This window comes from Mytilus edulis, chromosome 5 (assembly GCF_963676685.1).
Source record: "Mytilus edulis chromosome 5, xbMytEdul2.2, whole genome shotgun sequence".
Lineage (NCBI taxonomy): Eukaryota > Metazoa > Mollusca > Bivalvia > Mytilida > Mytilidae > Mytilus > Mytilus edulis.
In genome coordinates, this window is record NC_092348.1 from 42294185 (window position 1) to 42310612 (window position 16428).

The window sequence follows — 16428 nt, forward strand, 5'->3', positions numbered from 1 at the left end:
TGTTAAACACGTGCTCAATAGCCATGCTTTTTGTGATTTGTTTACTATAAGGTGACAATCGTTAAAACTCGGCTTCAAAACACTGCATTTAATGAGCAGCCATATTTTTTAAATCATAACAAACAGAGAGAAAAAAAATTGACGATTATAGGATATATTTGCGAAAATAATGATAAAATCGTGCACAGAGGACTAAGTTTATGATATATACATGCATTGGTTCAAGAATTGGATAAACATTATTTTTCACCACTCACTCGTTTCATATGACTTTAATTGAAGTTTTTACTTCACTTGAAAGGTTTGTAAAATTAAAACAATACTTTTATGCTTACATCGTTCAACTGGATGTTTCAATAATTTAATTTGATATACAATGTAGTATTTTCAATGTGATCTGCACACATCTGATTAAAAATATCATTGTTGACAAGGGGCTGAGAGGCCATTAATATTCAAACATCACATACCACAGGGGCAGCAAGTATTAACATAACAGCACATGTGGTTGCTCTGCCACCAAAATTATCTGATATCAATCCTGCAGCAATGCCACCCACAATGCCACCAACATCAAACAGTGTGGATACATCAGCAGACTTCTCTGCATCATAGTGAGCTGCAATAAAAAAAAACAATCAAATGATTTATATGGTGGTATACATTAAACATAAATTCTTTTTAATCTGTGTTAATAGAATAGTACTGTTTTATAAATCAGCTGTTATGATTGGTTTTTATGTATATAAATTTTCACTCCTGTTCTTGTACAAAGATCAACAAATTTATTTATTTTGTAAAAAGTAGTTCTGTATTGCAATCTTGTTATTTAAGATTAAAATACGACTTTAATTTTTGAATATTGAGAAAAATCCTGTTTAATTATTATAAAAAAATTCAAATTGCGAGTTTAAATTTTTGTGATTATGACACTGTTGCATTTTTTGTAATAATTAAAACATCGCAATAATTTCTGAATTTATGTTGAGTTCTGTGGGAGATAAATATGTAAATCTGTGTGTCTGCACTAAAGATAGATATATGAGGAATTTTATCAGCTGTTGTTTATAACCCTAAAGCAGAACGTCATATTAGAATGTAATTTAGCTCCCACTCTTAGAGAGGGTAGGGTCATATTAACAATACATGTAAGTGTATGGTAAAATATAGTATGACTTGTATATTATCAACTTACCAGTATGTTCTATATAATTTGGAAGCCAAAACAAGAATGTGTAACTGACTAGTTTGGCACAAAACAGACACAGTGAAAACTCAGCTACACCCTGTAATTTTAATAAAAAATGTTAGTGCATCCATTTTTAAATTTTTTTTTACTGTAAATTCATAAATTACTGTAAGGTTTTTAACAATGTCATTAGTGCTACTGGGTGAGTATCACAATAATAAGAGCTCAAATTCTGATATCTGATATATATTGCTGTATGGAGATTTTCCTGAATTGCATGCAATAATCAATCTCACATTTTTGTCCATTTTTTAAAAATCGTAATAAATGAACTTAACAATTTTGAATATGTAAAATATCATAAGGACTTCGGTTTGGTTTTTTGTGTTGTGTGATTTTAAGATTATTTCATGAAAATACTAAGTTTTATTTGTGTAAAACAATTTTTGTTTTAATTTGTAAGTTTGTGTACTTCAATTTGAGAAACTATACATTACAGGAAATTATGAATGACCTTGACAGAGGCCTAAATCAATGACATACCAAAGGCTGTAACTGCATTATAACTACTGAACCAAACATCAATTCATTTTCTATTGACATTGAGTTTCATTCAAATTTTTATGAGAACTGTAGAAACAAGAAAATATTTGTAAATAGAAAAAAAATAAACTAGCTTGCCATTGGAGGGTTAGCCATGCATACATGGCTACAAGTTTAGTAAATTTTATATTTACTTCTAAGTTGACCAAATGAAGACCATTAGCTAACCCTACTAAGTTTAGTTAGTTTTAGTTCAGAGACTTAACTGATTTTCTATTTTAAAAATTAAAACATATTAACAGTTTTTATCAAAATCCCTGTTCAGAAGATTTGGTATTCAAATGTGTAGACAGATGTGACACATAAAGTAGGACAACAAAAATACTTACTGGTATAAAGAATGCTCCCCATATTGTAATGGGTTTCTCCTGTTTATGTTTGATTAAGGCCTGTGTTGAGGCATCAATACTGCTATATGATTGCTACAAGATCACAAAAAGAATAGAAATTAATACAATTTAATTTAACATTTCACAATCTGATCATAATCAGACCTTTAACTTACATTTGATTCTGAAATTCTTAATTTTCTAATATTTGGGATCCTTAAAGAAATCTTTTTATGCTAAATAAACATATGATCCCCACTTCAGGTCCTATAACTGCCAGCTGGGAAATGTTGAAGTCCACTAAGCAGGGCAAATATGAATTAGGGTGGAAATATTTTTAAAAAGTAGGTATGTCACATTCTAAATCAGAATCAAGTCAAAGGTTTGATTCAATCAAATTAAATATCAATTACAAAAGTTGCGTTTTTAAAGTAATTATAATTTGAAATGCAACATTCTCTTTACCATACTTAGTATTGAAAAGAAAATCTTTAAATAATTCTAAACTATACAATAAAATTATACTATCATATAAGTATCAATTACTAAATTGATCATCATTTAACCTTATACCTAAATGAAATTTCTATTTTTGAGAACTTTAAAAACTATTGTATATATATATAGAAAAATATGACTGAAATTGCATTCCTAAACGCTTTTACATATATGAGTTCTTATTGTAGATAACAAAACACAGAACTAAAAACTAAAGGAAATCTAAAAGATTGGTAAGAGGAAACACTGAAATTGGTACTGATCTTTAATCATATAACCTTTTTACTTAGAAAAAAGTAGTACTAATGAGTATAAATCTACAAGTTGCATTCTACCATTAATAAATTTAAAACAAAGATTCAGTTTTTTTTTTTTTTTTGGGGGGGGGGGGGAAATGAAGACAGAAAACAACCATGCAATAAAAGGGGTTGCAAAAAAAATAAGTAAAAAAAATTAATAAGACCTTGAAATTTTGTGTTGCCACATGCAAACGTTAGAAAAATGCTTTTTAGGAGAGATTTCACAATACATGTACAATGTATTAACAAGACCAATAATGGGTCTGCTGTATGTCGTTGCATGCAATTGATTGTAAGTCAATCATTCCCTTTCAATGACGCCAAAATTACTTTGACCGAAAAGTTTATGCAAAATGAGTGCTGAAATTTATTTGAACTATCAGTAAACAACTTAATAACAATGTCATCAAGCTTCAGACCAAATATTAAGTCTTCCTTTTTATAAAAGTAGAGAAGACTTTGATGAAATTTTCTTTGTAAGGAACAGTAACTTTACATGGAAAAATCTGAGGGATATTATACATGTATATGTTATAATTAAAGATCAGTACTATGCACACACAAATCAAGCTACTAGCATTTACAACACACTATGGAAGGAAATCTGTATAAAAATGCAAAAAACTTAAAAATTAGTAAAATAATTAATGTTAAACTCAAATCCACTCTAGTTTAAAACCATGCTATATACATTTTACCTCATGATATAAATCATCACCATCTTCCGAAGACTATTAGATAAAGCAGAAATATACTCATTTAAATTCGAACTTTAAATTGAAATTTCTAAGTTAAAAATATTCAAAATAATAATTGCTGCTTTCAAAAAAGAAAATGTATTTGTGATGAGTGATTTATAGCTATCCTTAAGCTATAGGCTAGCTGTTTAAAACTAGTCACATTAGTTAGAGATGGTATATAATGACAAAGAAGGTTCAATTTAGATGACAAAAAGATCTTTCGGATGAATTTGGATTTCAACAGCTTTTAACTTTTAGAATATGTTCCTGTAAATAATTAATTAAATTTTATGAGATAATTTTGCACTTCTAAGCTAAGGAGATAAAAATGATTGTTGTACACATCCTTGGCCCTTTTCTTCATCTCTTGATTAATATTTTATTAGGTTTAAATATTGTAACCATTGGTAAAAATTTAAACGAAATTTAAACCCATGGTAACATATATTTTGCATAAGTCCCAAATCTTAATTAGGTGAGCTTATCATGCAAGCAGCTTAACATATGTTAGTTGTATTTCTGTTTACATTTAGTTTTACCATCCTTGGGCTTTCTTTCCATTTATTCAATTCTTCAAAAAAGAAAGTTTAAATAATAATTTTAGGTATTGAAATAGTTAAAGTACTCTCTGTGAATTTATGAAACCACTACTGGTTATTACTTCAGTAATGTTCTCAAAGGATGCAGGCTTCTTAAGGTGGTACCAAACACTACAGGGAGATAACTCTGTAATGTCAGCTAAACGTTTTAAATACATTGTATTGTAAAAGGAATATTAAGCTTCTCAATGATCAAAATTGGTGGTTATCAAATTGCTATATATAACCAGTGTAATTTTTCTGACAAAAACGTTGGTTCAAAATTTTTTATATTTTAATATTTTTGTTAAAGGGTCAAAGTAAATACTTTGACAAAATATTATGAAAATTAAACGAGCCAAATTAATTTTAGTGAAAGTGTTGGGTACCACCTTAATCATAGTTCAAATGCATTCATAACTTGAGGTTACTTTGAGAAAAAAATAACTTCAATCCTTCTCTTGAATATATTGTGACTAAAATCTTCAACATAAGCATCATCAAATATAAGAAGTAAAGTTTCTGTGTAAAAATATAGGTTATGCAGCAATAAACAGTGTATTGGTGTGTGTGTGTGTTTGTGTGCACATTTCTATAAGTTTTCTATAGAAGTATATTCAAAAGTGAAAGGCGCTCAATATCAAATCAATTTACATGGTTGAAAAATGACACTGTGCAATAGGAGTGTTTGATATAGACTAAAAATACATATTTACTTCAACATCATAGCGATGTAATGGACTTGTTTCACTCTTTAATAAAAAATATAATAAAATTAGTACTATTGTTTACTTAAATTACTTGTAGTCAACACTGTAAACTAAAAGGCATAGACTGTGGATTTCTTTATTTTTGTGAATGCAAATTTTCATGAATTAATGCAAAACTGTAATTGGGTGGAAACTTGATTATATACTGGTGACAAATTCTGTATATGACAAATTAGGAATATTGAATTTCATTGTCTTCTTTAAAAAATGAAAACAATTAGTTATAAACTTCTTGTGTCAGAGGTACTTTTTGGATTTACCGTCATCAGGAATGTAGTAACCGAAAATTTTAGAGACAAGGACGTTTAATTCATGTTTAACCCTTTACTCATGAAATCCATTGCAATTACAGTGACTTGACTGTTAGTGTTGCTATTCACCAATTGCAACTCATTCAAAATTTTGACCCAATTGCAATTTGTTTTATTAAATCAAATTGTTCAACTGTTCAAAAATTTGAACAAACTGTTCAGCCAAAATGTGAAAGTGCAAAGTGATAAAATAAATCATACTTACAATCCTATATGTCTGTCACTCCACTGTATTGATGTAATTCCTAAATCAGTCCATCAATCTGTATAGGTATATTACAGCCATTATAAAAATGTCAAAACTAAGCTTTTATAGAGTTTTTCTTTCGAAAAGTATTCTATATTTATAAGAATCACACATTATGTGAATAAAAACATTTCATATTCAGTAAAATATTTGAAATTGCAATATGTTTGTAGGAAGGGGAGATAATCGCTTTTTGGTTTCAAAAAGTCTTTATTCAAAAGAATAGTATTTTAGGTTATCTCCCCAAGGAAGCATATTGTTATTTCATACATATTTTACTGAATATGAAATGTTTTTATTCACATAATGTGTGATTCGTATAAATATAGAATACTTTTCGAAAGAAAAACTCTATAAAAGCTTAGTTTTGACATTTTTATAGCAATTCAAAATAAAACAGTTCACCTTTAGTATGGTAATGGCTGTAATATACCTATACAGATTGATAGACTGATTTAGGAATTACATCAATACAGTGGAGTTACAGACTTATAGGATTGTAAGTATGATTTATTTTATCACTTTGCACTTTCACATTTTGGCTGAACAGTTTGTTCAAAATTTTGACCAGTTGAACAATTTGATTTAATAAAACAAATTGCAATTGGGTCAAAATTTTGAATAAGTTGCAATTGGTGAATAGCAACACTAACAGTCAAGTCACTGTAGTACCCCATCAATAAAACTAAATCCAGTGTCTTTCCTCTTTCTACAAGATATTCAAATCACTAGCAATGCATATATAAACAGATAAAGTAATTAATAATCATCATAATAGTTAGATATAATCTATATACCGTAAACCCTCATCTGAAACATATACACCTTATCGCTAATCCCGGCTGACCTGGCCGCTTGAGCTTTTGACGCATACAACAATCACTTTTCCATTGTGGCGTCAGATAGTTTGTTTTGTGATGTAAAAAATTTATGGGAACCTGTGTGATACCCAGTATTGGTGGACAAATAGCGATAAGGTGTATTGAAAGTAGAACACGACTAGCAGACAGAACAACAATCAATATAGCACCATACCCATTTTATAAACTAGCAAACTACCAAATTTTTCTTACTCCATTTTTAGCCAAGTTTGGGTTACCATTGGTAGAAATAATAATTGCAGGTTTTTGTGAGTCCGGTGCATAATCATTGGCAGCATTTAATGAGTCTACTGTACGGTCATTTGCAGCTTGAACCGAGAAAACTGTACGGCCATTTGTAAGATTTGATGAGTCAATGGTATCTGTAGTTTGTACAGAGATGACTGGACCTTTTATCACTTCGCCATTAGCTGTAGTTTCATTGATGATTTTATTGCTGTTATTTAACGCCCCGTAATCAACGTGTACACTTATAGTTGTCAAATCAATCTTTTCCTTTACAAAACAATAATATTTTAACTTCATCAGGTATTCAGTGACTTTTTTTTAATAAATTTGAGAATGGTAATTAATAACAGGGAATGTGTCAAAGAGACAAAGCAGAAATAGCCCAAGACCACCAATCGGTCTTCAACACAGCAGAAATATCCCCCATCTACAGGCTTCAGCTGGTCCAAAAATAATAATGTATAATATTTGATGTATGTTTACTACTACATTACATTGAATTGTTCATGCCTTACAAGTAATATTAATTGTTGCCACATTTTTCTGTTCTTGAGAAAATGGATGCTTCACTTTCTCCTTTGATAAAAACTTTTTTATTACAAATCCTGATGTTCAAGAGGAAATAGAAAAATTTAATGGCTCTAAAAGCAAAAATTACTACAATTTAGGTATTGAAATACCATTACAGCTATTAACTATTTTTGAAGAATAGATGTATTTACATTTTTTGTATTTAGCTGAATTTTGTCCAAGAATGACCTTTAATCCGTCTCTGAATAACCAATGGATGCCATAACAATCAATTTTAAATTATACCATCAGATGTTTACCATTGTGATGCAATATTTTATGGCAACTTTTTCTGTTTTATGTAAAGGCAGACAAATTTGCATACAAGTGTTAATACATCTACATGCTCTGTTAGTAGGTTATACATGGTTAAAGTTATGTGGTAGTTAGTATGTTAATATAGGGTTAAAGTTACGTAGCAAAACCTCATTTTAAAAATTTGTGTTTTAATGAATGAATTAACTGCTGGAGTGGTCATTTCAAAAACATGTTGGATTTGCAGTCAGGAAATAGGAAACTGATATTGGTAGGGATTTTATGTTTTTTTTCTTTTCATATTTCAAATAAAGCATTGAATTTCTGTTACCATGTAATTGTTGCTCTAATGAACACTTCTGTTCTGATCTTGTCCAATTGTCTGACATTATGTGGCCAACTTTACAACAGAAATAATTTCAAAAGATTTAAAACAGACCAAGATGAAAATAAAACAATAAGAAAAATATAGGTGCAGTTATTATAAATATAAAATCAATAGTATATAAAATTAAGCCTGAACTCTGTAATTTAATATTCAAAACTAAAATTTCAGATAAACTATCCTGACAAACTAAGAAAAGTGTATGAAATGCTTATATCATTGTTTTCTTTTTGCGAAATAATAAAATAAGCTGTATGTATACCATTTACATTGTTCTGTGATAAAGTTTTCTGAATAAATATAATTTATATACATGTAGTTTGTATATTAAATATACCGAACCCATAAATAGTTTACCAAATTATTGAGATCATAAAGCTGAAACTTAGAAAAAGACAATTGTTTTCATTAATAGAAAGTATCTTGTTGTTTATTTGTCAATATAATGGGGAATTTGCTGTTGATGTCAGATGTTTGATAGTAACTATCAACAAATTTACAGATTGACAAGTTGTATACGGTAGAAACTTATCCTATGTTGATAAAGTTATGCTGAACTCAAACTGTCTTGAGGTGAATTTGTTTTGTGTTTTTTAGTTGCTGTCTCTATTATTTTTATATCACTTCTCCTTTTATTCATAACTTTTCAATTCTTAAGAATGAACAAGTCTTCTTTTTTTTTAAACTAATATAGGAATTTCTACCAGGACATTTATTCTTTAAGTTTAAGTTGTCTGGATTTTATTACATTGTATAATTTGTCATTTTAATAATGCAGGTATTTTAAGGACATAAAGTGGCAGTGGAAGGTAATGACCCTGAATAGAGAATTATTTCTTTATGGCATTGCATTGCCACAATGCTGATAGAAAAAAAAACAATTCATTCAGAAATTGAGGTTGTCCATAAATTTCTAAAATTCCATTTTTTTCTTTTGCAGCTTGAAATGTACTGAGTGAAAAATGCTATACCAAGATTTAAAGAAAGAAAAACTGTTTCTTAGTACATTTCTTAAGTAACTAATATAGTTTAAAACCTTATGATCTTATCTGCCCAATTTAGAAAAGATTAAATGTGATTGTTTGACAGTTTATTAGATCAACTGAAAGCTTACAAACAAAGCAACCTTTTCTAGATATGATTTCTTTTAATATATTAGAAATATTAGTTTATTACACATTAAAACATTCTGAATATTTAATACTTCTCTTTAAATGAACCAAAATGAAACTAAAATATCTTAAAAAGTAAGATATAAAGATATATATTTTTCTTTCTATAAGTCAATAGCAAAATTGATTGTATGTCATAATAGTAAGAAAGTCATCAACAATTAATCATAACTGAATGAATATCTTTTGTCAAAATTTTAGGCCAAACGATATGGTTCATATATTTGCAACATAAATACTGCCTATAAAACTTACTGGTTCAGCAGGATCAATATTCAATGTTTTATTAGTTCCATGCTCAGCTACAACATGCTGTAAAATATAACATGTAAATATTCATATTGAATTCAACATTTTTTACTTTTTTTCTGTGCACTTCAACAAAAAAAAACAAAAAAATATCTTTTAACATTCAAGGTCACAATAAACAAAATACCATTCAAGAAGACTATTGACTAGCCATTTTCATAAAAGATAAATACACCTGCACATATATATAGTTTTCCAGTGAAATAATTTGAATTGGAGTTATCTCCCTTTGCCATCATGATAGAGGTCAACATGCACAAATGCATTCAAATATACCAAAATTGATGGACTGCTAGACTTAAGAAATTGTTGTTTTCTAAACAATTTTCATTTGGTTAAGAATTGTATCATTCATCCTTTTATCAGACTTGCTGAAACATACCACTTGTTTATTTGTTAGTCAAATTGGAAATCAACAAGTCCTCAATCATGGGGAAAGGGAAATAACTCAAATTATGTCATTGGAAAACAATTAACAGCAACTATAACATAGACAACTATTGAGAAAACCTACCCAAAGAAAACATCTATTTACTTAAAACTCAATTTGTAATGGATAGAAATTAAGTACAGCTCTTTATAAGAACCAGGCAGAGTGCCATATACATGTGATATATGGAGGGTTCCAGATTTTATCTATAATTGGACTAATAGAAGCAATAAATGAATACTGCTCAAAAAATAATTTTGAATGTGAAAATATGAGTGGTTGCCATGGTAACGGACACACTATTTTTGGGTTGTTAAGCATTGTAAAATCATTCAAAAATCAGCTAAATCACCACATTTTAGAGCCTGATTATGAATATAATCATGCATTTTTCATTAATGTTCAAATCTAACATTGATACAACTTGGTTTAAGCTTCATTTTAGTGAAGATTGCATGTCAACCAAGTTTGTATATTTTTTGAAAAATTTTGCGAAAAAATGCATATTTTCAACATTTCTGAAATTGGAATTTTTTCGAAATTATCAAATTTTCTCAGGTGTTTTTAAAAAAAGTGCAAATGTGTACAGAATAGTTAGCACTGTAGTAATGAAGTTTGGATACTACTTTACCAAATAAAATAGAAAAATGCGTGGGATTTTTTTAGTTTTATCACCATAGCAACCGATTTTTTCCTTGGAAACAGAGTTTTTATTTGCAGAATATTGCAGTTTTAGAGCTTAAATGTCCTGAATTGTTTTATAACCAATAAGAAAATACATAAAAGCCAACACAAACTTTAAATTACTATCGTCAAGTGTTGTTGACTTCAATTGTTACCACGGAAACACATATTATCCATAGCAACATCCACTTAAAAACTGCAAAAATAGAAATTTATGTAAAAAAATACATAAATAGAGGGTGTTTATTTTCAAATTGGAATATGGCTTCATTCTTTGCTTCACTCACAGTCTTGTCTGGGTTTTCTTCCTTCAGATTGTTCAATAAATGTAATATATAATGTAACATTGGGGTTGGAGGGGGGGAAGGGGTTGGGGGGTATTTTGATTTTTTAAAATGTTGCATACAAGTAGATACTTAAAAAGATAATTGCATTTGGTCGGACTTTGTTCCGAGTTCATCATCTGATTATCAATTTTTGGAAGTTAGCAGATGATGAACTTCGTTGGTTTACAATAACTGGGCCAACCTGGGCCCGGTTGTTCAAAAGGCTGGCTAAAGTTATCCACAGGATAAAGTTTGTATCCACTGGATAACTTTTGTCCGCTGGACAAATCCGGTTGTTCAAAAATTGTCCAGTGGATAAAATAGCTTAACCACGGACAAAATTTGTCCAGTGTCTGGGGGTTCGGATAAGTTCTTATCCAGTGGCTAAATATGGCTGCCCATATGTTGTATGATGTGTAGTAGACATATAAACCACGCATAAATAGTGAATTTCACGGTGAACAATATATAGAATTTCAGGTTAGGTAAAGATTTTCTGAAGCTAGCATAGTTCTAAGTTTAATGCTTTATGATGATTTGAAAAGACCTACCCAGAGAAATTATGCCATTCTCGACAGTTGCCACACAGATTAAAATTACTCTTAGATGTTTTTTTACAGTTGCATTGCTTGTTATTGTGTAATATTGAAGTGAAAAAAAATCAGTTCGGACAAATTTTAAGAACGCCTTTTACTTATTATTACATGACGTCACAAAAGTTCTGACGTAAGAGATGCTCGGCCAACGCACCTGTTGATGAACAATACGATACAAGTTGTTTTTCATATCGCATAAATTTTCTAACTGCGATTCGGAAATAAAATTGAGAATGGAAATGGGGAATGTGTCAAAGAGACAACAACCCGCCCAAATAAAAAACAACAGCAGAGGGTCACCAACAGGTCTTCAATGTAGCGAGAAATTCCCGCACCCGGAAAGCACATTAGAACAATCAGAAATACTGGTCAGTTCTCTTAAATTAAAGGACAAGGTACGATAAGCATCAGAGAACGACCCCCTTATTTCGTTCAAATTAAAAGTGAATTGCCATTAATTATAAAACTATATTTTAAAAAAAGATTAAAAATCCTGTATTTTTGTAAGGGAGCTAGCTACCATTTGATTTTTATGGGGGGGCTAGGATGAAAAATTTTGTCCTGCATTTTTTTTAGTTGTAATCTCTGTACTGCCTTTTTATTTTTCACTCTATTCGGTCCTGCCTTCTTTTTTTTGTAATTTATCCTGACTTTTTTTACCTAAATTGTCATCCTGACTTTTTTTTTTTTGCAAGTGTCAAAATTCCTGTCCTGCCTATTTTTTTCAAATTTCATCCTAGCAGAAAGGCAGAAAAATTGCAGTTTCAAAACCTTTTTCTGCATTTTAAACTATATGAGCGTACCTACGGCCCACGATCATATTTATACCAGACATTTCTTGAACATAAATGTTGATGCAGTTCAAATGTTTTAGTAGGTACGCTCATAGTTAAAAAAAATTAAAATGACAAATATCGTCGTAGTTTTCATTGAATCATCGAATTTTTTAAACGAACTGCGGACCGGAGATGATTTCCGGTATTCACTGGATCCGACGACATACTTATATTCGTGATTCGCGATAATAGCTAGTTTCTTTTGGACGAACATTAAACATATTTGAGACAGGAAAACAGATATTCCTGTATTTATTAATCAAGAAGTTAAAGTGACATTTTAGCAGACCGTCGAATTTTGACCCAAGATTAGACGGAACTGGGACAAACTTCAGAGAAAATTTTGGAACGTAATTATAAATGAATATAGTTAACGTTAGACTGATAACTGGGTCATACTCAAAAGCTGCCTATACGCATTTTGTTTCATTATTGACCAAAATGTCGCATCGGAATGTTTTAATCTTCGTTAGCACTTTTGTGAAAAGTGCTTTCTTTCACGTCCGCATTTCTATCAAGTATGGCATGCCAAGTTAACATTTTAAGGCAATCTTTTAATATAAATACAGATGGCGAATATAAATTACAGAACTGTGAATAACAGAATAGAATAGAATAGAATATTTTATTTACCAAATTAGGGCCCCAGGAGGGCATATGATACAGACAATATTATTATAAACAATAACATATGCAATACACACACAGTAAAGATATGTAACAAGTGTTATAAAAATAATAAAATAAAATAATATAACACAGAAAACACACTCAACGAAATAGTAGCAATGTATTATTATTCAATGAATACTATGTTGAAAATGACTCAAGTGCACCCGGTAAGTGTATCTTCACTTTGAGAAGACAAACATGAGGCATTAGTAGTTTGTGCGGAGAAATGTCAATATATGAAAATACAAAAAAATACAAAAAGAACCCAATAAAAAACAAAGCAATTAAGCACTCCCACATTTGACTATGAGGTATACTGCAAATAACAAAGTTTATTTAATAAAGGATATACATTGTAATTCATATGACATAAGAAAACACCATGTGACAATTTTAATTATTTAATTGTGTAAGTGTAACAATAATAAAGATCAAACAAAATTATCCAACACATTTCTATGATCTAAATTATGTATCTTGAGTAATTTTTTGGTTATGGTGTTGAATTTATTTATTGGACTTATGATAAGTAATTGTACCCCGCTTTCTCGTTGTTCTGTTTCAACGACAACGCATGCTACCTCGTATTTCTTGTTTGCAAATTATTCTCTACATAACTTTCCGTTTTAGATATGGGTCATTTTCAAAAAATGTAGATATTTGTGTAAGTAACATATGCAGTTGATTTCTGGACTCATATTTTAAAAAAATCATGTTTTTTCTTTTCGTTATTCAACAATAAAATGTAAGAAATGATATCTAAACAGAAAATATCGCTTATCTGCAATTCTATGTGATAAAATATGCATTTCAAATTGCTAGGTATGCTTTAAAATGCATGTAAGTGCGCCGCAGTATGATAAAGATGGCAAAAATCTTTGCATAATACTAAATATTTTGTTTCTGCTTTGGTGTGTTAGTTTTCTATCCATTGACTTCTTTTGAATTTAGAAACTTTAAAAGATAAAAAGGCAACTATCTACGAAAAAAATATTAAAATAGTTGTGTTAGGTGTGCCGTTTTAATTTGTCACTTGTGTTACTTTGTAAAACAAAATTAAAGTTCGGGTTATCTCTCTTTATGAATTCAAATAAAAAATAGTTTCTCCCGGTAGCAGCGCTTCCTCTTTGGAATTATGGGTAGTTTAGCAGACAACATGATGCAGTTTTAACATCAAACTTGAGTTTAAAGGTATGTACAGTTATAGCATAACTTTTATTTTTGTCCACAATGTTATTGCAATAATAAGCAGTTTACATATTAAATTCATATTCTTTTTATGACCAGTGTTTTTGTTTAAGAACACTTACTATGACAGAAGATAAATCATGCTGTCAGGGAGAATATATTTCATAAAAAGTGCAATTTCCATGCCCATATGTCACTTGTGTTACTGTCATTTGTGTTACTATTAAAAAAGTAACACAAATGACAAAATTGGTAACACAAATGACAAATCAATAGTTTTTCTAAGTTATTACATGAAAAATTATCAAATTAGCAGGATGATAACGATAAAAATACCATTTACAATAATTTTTATCAGAGTTATAATGAATTCTTTGTCACAAAAGATGTTTATCCTACAATAATAGAACAAGTAACACAAGTGACAAATGCAGTAACACAAATGACATAAAACAGTCAGATTTATCATAATAATGTTTTATTTTTTTATTGATAAATATTTCTTCTATATATTTTCAGGAATTTTAGCATGGTACTCACAAATGCAGAAAAACAACGTCGCTATCGACAAAAACGAGACGCAGATCCTTTTAAAAGGGCAGAACACCAGGCAAAGTGCAGATCGAAATATCAACAAGATGTTGCAGTAGGAAAAGTGAAACATATAAATGACATGACGCATAGAGAACAGCGTAGACAAAGAAAAGAATGGAAGAAAAAAAAGATAGCAGAAAGAAAAAGAAAGGCTAACAATCATGGTCAAATTCTTACGCCTCCATCCTCTCCTGTGTCAGGTCCGTTAGTACATGTACCTGATCCAACTCCACAGATCGGTCTTCACAATACCCGGAGAAAGAAAAGAAGAATAGCAAAATGCTATAGAGACAATATGAAATTAAAAGATCAACTTGAAGCAGCAAGACGACTCAATCAAAAGTTATACGTCCGCCTAAGTAGACAAAGGAAGAATTCACCTTTAATGAAATGTCCTGTTACACCAAGAACCAAAACAAACAAATTATTACGGAATTGGAACACAGAAAATAGAAAAATGAAGGGAAGTAGACGAAATAGACGAAAAATGAAAAACAAGGCAAAGAAAACTCTTATGTTTCAACTTTCGTTGAGTGATGAACTGAAGACAAAATATGGCCAAGCTAAAAGACAGCAACAGAAGTATCTAGCAGAGTTGACACAGGGTAGACTGCTTAAGAAATATAAGTTAATAGACAAAGCAAGAGAAGAACTTAAAATGAAAGCAGGTACAACTCGTTTTAAGAAAGGGTCCTTGTCATACAGACTCGAACCGAAAATCTTTGAATTCTATGAAAGAGACGACAACAGCAAGATAACACCTGGTATGAAGGACACTGTGACTAAAAATGGTGTGAAAAAACAAAGGAGAATATTAAATGACACTGTAGAAAAGTTACATGAGAAGTTCCTGATTGAAAATACAAACATAACTCTAAGCTACACAACATTAAGTCGACTTAGACCATTCTGGGTTCAACCCCCAAAAGAATCTGATAGGGACACCTGTGGTTGTAAGAAACATGAGAACATGCAGTTTCTTGTAGACTCACTATTCAAATTACAACATGTCGAGTCGAAATCTCTTTCTGATCTGATAAAAACTTTCAGTTGTGACATAAAAGATTTGGATTGCATGTATGGAAAGTGTGAGAAATGCAAAGAAATAAATATCATTACAAACGACCAGGGAGACAATAATGAGGAAACATCCTGGCTGCAATGGAAAACAAAGAAGGAGAAAAGAAATATTAAAGGTGACGAGAAAGAAATCACTTTGACCGTCAAGGAAACAGTCACAGATAGCATTCATGTGTTGATGGATGCCTTTTCTACAGAGATGCAAAGGTTCAAAATACATGCATTCAACATAGCAAATCAGATGAAACATTACAGAAATATCAAAGAAAATTTAAAGCCAAACGAAGCACTTGTTCACGTCGATTTTGCTGAAAATTTCCAATGCAAATTAGCAAATGAAATACAAAGCATGCATTTTGGGGCATCGAAAAAGCAATTAACACTTCACACTGGAGTCTTTTACACTGCATTAAGTTCACAAACATTTTGCGCAGTGTCAGATAGTCTAGATCACAATCCTTGCTCAGTTTGGGCATTTATGGACCCCATTTTGGATAAACTTCTACACGCCAACAAAGATGTTGACACTGTGCACTTTTTTAGCGATGGTCCGGCAACGCAATACAAGCAGAAGGGCAATTTCTTACTTTTTACGCACGAAATGACAGTCAGGAATTTATCTGGAGAATGGAACTTCCATGAAAGTGGACACGGAAAA

General features: G+C 30.4%; 1 protein-coding gene across 7 annotated transcripts in view; it reads right to left on the reverse strand.

The window, feature by feature from the left end:
• Positions 1 to 16428, reverse strand: part of LOC139523710 (glucose-6-phosphate exchanger SLC37A2-like) — a 70017-nt gene that overhangs the window by 5268 nt on the left and 48321 nt on the right. For 2 of the 7 annotated variants that reach the window (XM_071317925.1, XM_071317924.1), the window contains exons 9-13: positions 9311 to 9367; positions 6638 to 6940; positions 2122 to 2214; positions 1196 to 1286; positions 471 to 619 (exon numbers count right to left, since the gene is read on the reverse strand). In XM_071317925.1, the coding sequence (XP_071174026.1) occupies positions 471 to 619; positions 1196 to 1286; positions 2122 to 2214; positions 6638 to 6940; positions 9311 to 9367 (693 nt within the window). Of the gene's footprint in view, positions 1 to 470; positions 620 to 1195; positions 1287 to 2121; positions 2215 to 3616; positions 3650 to 4952; positions 4989 to 6637; positions 6941 to 8240; positions 8268 to 9310; positions 9368 to 16428 lie in introns of all 7 variants that reach the window. The other 5 variants (XM_071317926.1, XM_071317928.1, XM_071317927.1 and 2 more) reach the window with 5 other exon arrangements.